The sequence below is a fragment of the Rhineura floridana genome, chromosome 7 (assembly GCF_030035675.1).
Source record: "Rhineura floridana isolate rRhiFlo1 chromosome 7, rRhiFlo1.hap2, whole genome shotgun sequence".
NCBI lineage: Eukaryota > Metazoa > Chordata > Lepidosauria > Squamata > Rhineuridae > Rhineura > Rhineura floridana.
The window spans coordinates 8,432,580-8,439,857 of record NC_084486.1 but is presented as its reverse complement, the minus strand read 5'-3'; the positions used below and the strand labels follow the sequence as shown (position 1 = coordinate 8,439,857).

The 7,278-nt window shown below is 42.2% G+C and overlaps 1 protein-coding gene across 5 annotated transcripts in view; it reads right to left on the bottom strand.

The window, feature by feature from the left end:
• Positions 1 to 398: 398 nt before the first annotated feature.
• The window catches only part of ADK (adenosine kinase), a 466,326-nt gene continuing 459,446 nt past the window's right edge, over positions 399 to 7,278 (bottom strand). For all 5 annotated transcript variants that reach the window (XM_061634839.1, XM_061634838.1, XM_061634840.1 and 2 more), the window contains one exon: positions 399 to 1,469. In XM_061634839.1, the coding sequence (XP_061490823.1) occupies positions 1,345 to 1,469 (125 nt within the window). In that variant the 3' untranslated portion in view covers positions 399 to 1,344. The remainder of the gene's footprint in view (positions 1,470 to 7,278) is intronic.

Below are 7,278 nucleotides of genomic sequence, written 5' to 3'. Positions count from 1 at the left end.
TCCACATCCAATTCCTCTGCTAGAACTCTATGTGCCTTTGTGATGGAATGGGGAGACAGACCCACCACCATACGCCCTTGGTCTCAAATACCGTCCATTATAAGGCCACTGAGATCTTTATTTGAGTACTCTGGGGCCAACCCCTACATTTGAATTATTTTTCTGATACAGTCAAACTGTCCCCCACTGGGTGCCTTTTATCTGCTGATTTTTTCTAGTGGAAAGTTTGCAGTTCATGGTAAGTAATGCACAACCTCTTCCCTCCTTTCTAAATGATGAGGCTCTTCAACATTACTGGAGCACAATGAGAATTACAATGAAGTAACAACTATTTAATACGCTGACCGAGTCTACTTCATTTCATGGGGTCACACAAATGAAAAGCCAAAGAACTCCTCTATCACAATTGTTTTATTTATCAGTATCAAATTACATAGTAAAGTAATGAATGGCATTTTTAGAATGTCGCTCTTGAATACTGTAATACAAATAAAGAAGATCTCTCAATTATTTGAAGTACATTATTGTCTTAAAACTGTGCGTTGCAATAAAAATATTCCATTTTGGCATATCCTGATGAGACAACCTGCATGAATATTTCTGTACTTCATTTTCACACACACACACATATATCTACTTTGAGATGCAACCTTCAAGCACAGAACAAGAGAATATCCTGTTATGGGCTTTATTTATATCATAAGGATATCCTGATCCTGCCCTGGAAGAAATAAGACCAGCCCACCCTGCCCTAATCCTCAAGCTCCTGCCCTCACGTGGGAGCCTTCTCCTAAAGCCAGCAAGATTGCTCTGGACCACACAATCTTGGGTCAGCTCCATGAATCATGGGCAAATTTCTATTTAATGCAGTGGAAGCAGGATGAAGCCTGCTGTGTATGTCTGAATCTAGCACACATAGGAGCAAAGAGGATACAATTCCCCACAGCAGTGCATTGCTGTTAATTCAGTCTTACACCAATTAAAGTTTTTGATGATTTCTCACCTGGTTGAGGTGAGGAGGATTGGTCAGGACTGCGTATATTGGAGGAATATACTAGAAGAGTTTACACCATAGCTAAGCAGTGACAGTGCTTTCATACAGTGTTGCTCCAAAAACTGTACGAATGATACAAAGTGCCAAGCTGAACAGAGCCCAGCCTCTCAATGTAAAACATGCAAGACACTGTTGCGTTGGAGACAGGAAAAGGACATCAAAACAGAGATGTGTGAAAAGTAACAGTGAATTGAAGTACAGAAGCCTCAATGCAGGGTAACTGGGGAACGGAGAAAATTGGGGGGGGGAGGTAGGGGGTGTCTCCTCTTGATCCCTTGAGTTGTCCAGTATCAGTGGAAGTCAGGCTTCTCTGGGAAGGTGCAGCCAGAACGCTTTATGATGACGCTGGCAGCATAGTGTCCAGCACGGATGCACTCAGTCAGCGGTCGGTCATAGACAAGCTGCGAGAGGAAACCTGAAGGATGACAGGGAAAGAAAAAATTAGGGAAAGAGAGCACTGAACATCATGTGGCTACATGCTGGGAGGTGGTGGTAGTGGTTCTAAGGCAGCCATTTCTAAGATAACAGACATTCAAATTCAGTTGTGGTTTGGAGTTGAAGGCATTTGTTTGTTTTAGTAATTAACTGTAGCTAGACTAGTGCTTCACCCATCTTCCAAAAGTCAGGCAAATTAAGTTTGAAGTTCTTCAGCAGACACCCTTTGAAAGGCCTAAGAAGAAGGAAGTCCAGTGAGGGGTCAGCTGAAACATCTGACTTTTGAGAATCTTTATTCCTGCTTTTCCAGCTAAAGGCCGTGGTTGAAATGTATTCCTCTGGCCTTGTTATTTACATATTAAATTTATATCCCATTCTATCCTGAGCTTTTTTTTCCCAAATGCAAGCATTGCTATCCCTAAAGGGCAAGCTATTATTAATTAAATGCTTACAATTTTCATGTGTTTTTTAGAGTCTGCGAACAACAACACGAATGGACCCATGATGGGAAACTGACACATAACAGTAACTGACTGATCCACGCATCCCAAGATAGTGGCAAATAAATGAAATAAAAACAACATTTTAAAGACAAACTCCATTAAAAAAGAAGAGTCCCAAATGTGAGGGTGATAGTGAGCTGAATTGGCCTTGGTTGCCCTGATGGATGACCTTTATAGGGAGGACAGGGGGAGTTCAACCCTGTTACTCTTACTTGATCTCTCAGTGGCTTTTGATACCATTGACCATGGTATCCTTCTGGGCCGACTTGGTGAGATGGGTATTGGAGGCACTGTCTTAAGAGTGGTTCCGATCCTATCTCCAAGGTTGTTTTCAGAGAATAGCATTGGGTGATTGTCTTTCGGCCCTCTGGCAGTTGTGCTGTGGGGTGCTGCAGGATACCATCTTGTCCCCCATGCTGTTTAACATCTATATGAAGCCCTTGGGAGTGGTCATCAGGAGATTTGGGGTGAGGTGTCAGCAGTGTGATACCCAACTCTATTTCTCTGTAACATCTGAATCAAGAGATGACTGGTGCCTAGACTCGGTGGTGGGCTGGATGAGGGCCAGTAAACTGACTCTGAATCCTAGCAAGATGAGGCGTTGTGGGTTGGTGGTTCCCGAGTTCGGATAATTGGTCAATTGCCTGCTTGGATGGGGTTGTACTCCCTCTGAAAGAGCAGGTTTGTAGTCTGGGGGTGCTCCTGGATCCACCATTGCTAGAGGCCCATGTCAGTGCCTAGGAGTGCCTTTTACCAGCTTTGGTTAGTATGACAGCTGTGGCTATTTCTGGACCAGGATAGCCTGACCACTGTTGTCCATGTACTGGTAATCTCCAGGCTGGATTACTGTAATGCGCACTACATGGGGCTCCCTTGAGGTTGGTGCAGAAGCTGCAGCTAGTGCAAAATGCAGTGGCACAACTGCTCACTGGGGTGGGGTATTGCCGACATGTTACCCCACTGCTGAATGAATTGCACTGGCTGCCCATTAGCTACCGGGCTAAGTTCAAGGTTCTGGTTTTGTTGGTCAAAGCCCTACGCAGCTTGGGACCAGGATACATGAAAGATCGTCTTACCCTTTATGTACCCAGTCAATCACTGCACTCTGCAGGTGAGGATCTCCTGCAGATACCATCTTGTCAGGAGGTCTGTTCCACACAACCTAGGAAGCAGACCTTTAGTGTAATTGCACCGACACTTTGGAATTTCTTCCCCTTAAATATTAGACAGACGCCATCTCTGTTACCTTTTTGGAGTCTCTGTTACCTTTTTGGAGCCTACTGAAGACCTTCCTCTTTCAATAAGTCTTTTAAGTAGAGACCTTATCCCAGTCTGTGTCTGTGTTGGAATTGCTTAAGATGTTCTAAAAGTTGTTTTTTTAAAGATGTTTTAAAAGTTGTTTTAAATATGTTTTAACATGTTTTTAAAGATGTTTTGTTTTAAGATGTTTTAAAGTGCTGTTAGTGTTTTTGTTTGCTGCCCTAGGGTCCTTCTGGAGGAAGGGTAGAATATACATTTAATAAAAAATGAAATAAAATAAATTCACATCAGCAGACTGTGGTTTCCTACTCTCTCTCCTCCCCCTCAAGCACTCCAATTCATATACTTTGCACTGAACAGGAAGAAAGTATTATTTGCTATTACATCCAAATAGTGTGCACTTCCCTCCAATTAAGAACTGGAAATAATTTTCAAATCAGTTTCCAATTCTGATTTGGAAAGGAAGTAGAAATGATAGCTTGCACATTTGGAAGTAATAGCAAACTATGGTTTGTGCTATACAGGAAGTACATAAATTAGAATGTGCAAAGAGAGGAATTGGGGAAGAAAGGGGGGAGAGAGAGCATGTGAGCCTCTGGCTCACTCATGGACTGCGTATGAATCAATCCAGTGTCTCTGCAACTCTGCCCAGGATGTAATTATAATTCACTCGTAGGCCATGGAACATGCCTCCTTTCCACCAACAGCACCAACTGTCTATAGCTGTCAGAAAACTGTCTGTTAGAAAAGGTGCTGTAGAGTGGGATAGGCTGTATGGAGGCTGGAGCTCTTTAATTATCATCTTAGACTGATGACAAAACTTAATTTTATAATGACTAGGCCAAAGGAAGCAACACACAGTGACTGACTATCAAATATGCATGAATTTAAAAAAGAAATTATGTCTCTGTAACAGTGACATGGTCTGTTTTCATATCCATCCATCCACCCACCCACCTACGCACCCACCTGAATGAAAATCAACCTCTGTCAACCGTAGATTTTGGTCAAAGAGAGGCAAGTCTCACCAGGAGAAATAAATAGGAACACATCCCATCAGCATTCTCAGGAAAGCTGTGATGAATAAAAGCTTTCACTAAGCCAGGACTCATCCTACTTTTGAGAATGCTCTCTAAAATTAGAGCTGACAGATATTGGCCTAGGAATGGGAACCTTTTTTGCTAATATTCTCAAATGGATGAGGAACCATGCACCAGGTTTTTCCATGGACCACTCCCCCAATACCATCTCCTCAAAAACTTCAGTTAGAATGACTCTCATGACATCTGTTTCCTATTAAGATACCACTAAGTGAGGAATCTTCAGCCTAGAGCTCCCCCAAGAGTTTCCAATGGTGCACCTTAGCCCATGTCATATAGATGCATTTCTCATTAGCTCTCTCTCTCTCAGTTTGTATTTATGGGAGGTTTTAGATTTATAAAAACGCGATAGAAGCATTTAACCCTCAAGCTGCCCTTTACATAGCAATATGTAATATCATAAAAATGTAAACATGAACTGAAATATAGCAAAGATGAGTGTAGACCAGCCTTTCCCAACCAGTGTGCCTCCAGATGATGTTGGACCACAACTCCCATCTTTCCTGACCATTGGCAATGCTGGCTGAGGCTGATGGGAGTTGTGGTCCAACAGCATCTGGAGGCACACTGGTTGAAAAAGGCTGGTGTAGACTGTCAACAAATTGAAATGTGGCAGAAGTTTACAAGATAGTCTCGCTCCAGCCACAACTAATGGAAAAAATCCAAACATTACACACAGACAGACTGCTCTAATGTACACTTGATTACCCATTCACACATTGTAACTATACTCTTGTCCATGCATTTAATGTATGAGAGGCAGACAGAGATTTTCCCTAAAATGTTAGTGATTATGAACTTGGAATTACTACCATGGGCCAGCTGGTAATCATTAGCCCTGGAAGACGTGTATCCAAGTTCTTACTCAGCTGTGAAGTGAATGTTGGTCATTATAATTCTGACTATCAGAGGATGGAAATCTTTAGTTAATCCAGAAAAAAAGATGCAATCTTCTGTATTTACCCTAAGGACATCTAGAAAGTTTAGTGCTTAATTTCTAGGGGGTAGGTTGAGGAGAGATGCCAGGACTCAAGTCTGTCCAATAATGCCAACCCCTTCTGTATGTATAGGGTCTCCATAGAAACTCAATAGTGACAGAAATACACACTGCTCTGTGGTATTTTCATCTGTTCTTGCTTCATATAGTCCAGGGTTGAAACCTGGCATTGAATGTACAATAGATGTTGGGGCTCTAGTAGGAATTCGGCTCTCCAGAAATGCTAGGAAATCTGTTGTTACAAAAAGCTAATGGTTTCTGTTAATTATTAAGTATACTGCAGCTCTGAGAAATGCAACAGAAAGAACATGGGAAACAGTTTTTTTTCCATTTGGGCCAGTGACATGGGCGGATTTTAAGCAGGGTTGGGCTGACAGTGTTCTTCTAAGCAACTGCAGAGACGGAGATTAATACAGATGTACGTGATACAGAAGGCCCAGTAAAGGCAGCTGCTGCCACTGGAAAACTTTCAAACCACAAAGGAAGAAAATGAAATATTCCCAGGACAGAAGGAAAATACTTTGGGGGGTAAATGCCACAAGAATCTCAATGATGCACCTCCTAATGGTGGCAAGATATCCTACCTCCCAAAAGTGGCTGTACTATCAAAACTGAACCAGTATGTCTGGAAAAAATCAAATGGTGTTTGAGTAACACAATGACAACAATCTGCTGCCCATTAAATTAACATGCATTCTTATAGGACAAATCACTGGATACAAAAAGAGTGTCAGGCATTAAGGCTTAATTTTCTGGAAGGCCTGAAACTTGCCAGTGAGATTCTAGGTGGTTAAAACCCAAGAGCGACTGGTGCCTGTAGGTAGTTAAAAACAGCCATTTCTGAGTCACTATGTCTAGAATGTATAAGGCAGACCTCCAAACACACATACACACAGAGAACAGTTTTTCTGAACCTTTTGGTCCCTAAATGTTGTTGGACTACAATTCCCATCAGCCCCAGCCAGCATGGCCAATGGTCAGGAATGATGGGAATTGTAGTCCAGAAACTGGGAACCCAAAGGTTCGGAAAGGCTGATCAAGAAAGAACACTCCTCCAGTCTACACCTCTCTAATATACTAACCACCCCAGGAATCTGGTTGCACAGACACTCCCTTTTACCAGGAATCCCTTGGAATTGTAGTGCTGTGAGAGGTAGGGGACGTATGGGAAAGAATGCTCAGTATTTTACCAGACTACAATTTCCAGGATTCTGATTTCATCTTCAGCTCCTTTTATCTGTCCTGAGGACAAAGTGTGAGAGGAAAGAGAAGCACTGCCAGACAGCAGCTGAGCAATTCTAGACTTGTGCTCATTCTGCATGCCACTGCAGCAAGCTTGTAGCTACCCTCAGCTACCCTGGATTATAGCACATGAAACCCCCCACCTCATTTGTCAGTCAGGATAATATGCTGCAGGGCTGATTCAGTTGCAACATCTACCTGACAATCTAGTATTGCTGCTGCTTTCTTCTTCTTCTTCTTCTTCTTCTTCTTCTTCTTCTTCTTCTTCTTCTTCTTCTTCTTCTTCTTCTTCTTCTTCTTACTACTACTAGCATCTTTAGGACTGCCTCCTCCCATGCGATCCTGCCCACTCTCTAAGATCAGACAGGAAGGTTCTTTTGCATGCCCCACCTGTGTCTGAGGTCTCCTTGGAAAAGATGCATGAGATGGCTTTCTTTGTGGCTGCACCCAGGTTGTGTGACTCCACTGTCCTAGAAGATCTGTTTGGCTCCCTCCTTAATGTCTTTCCATCACCTTCTTAAGATATTTTCATTTGCCTCATTTAATTGTGTTGGGAATTTTTAACCTAACAACCCGTTTTTGTATTATTATTTTTTGGTGCCTTAAAAAAACTTTCAAGAAATTATGAATTTGATTTTAAAAAAATGTTTAAGGTAAGATAAAAATGGGCTGTAATGAATAAATATC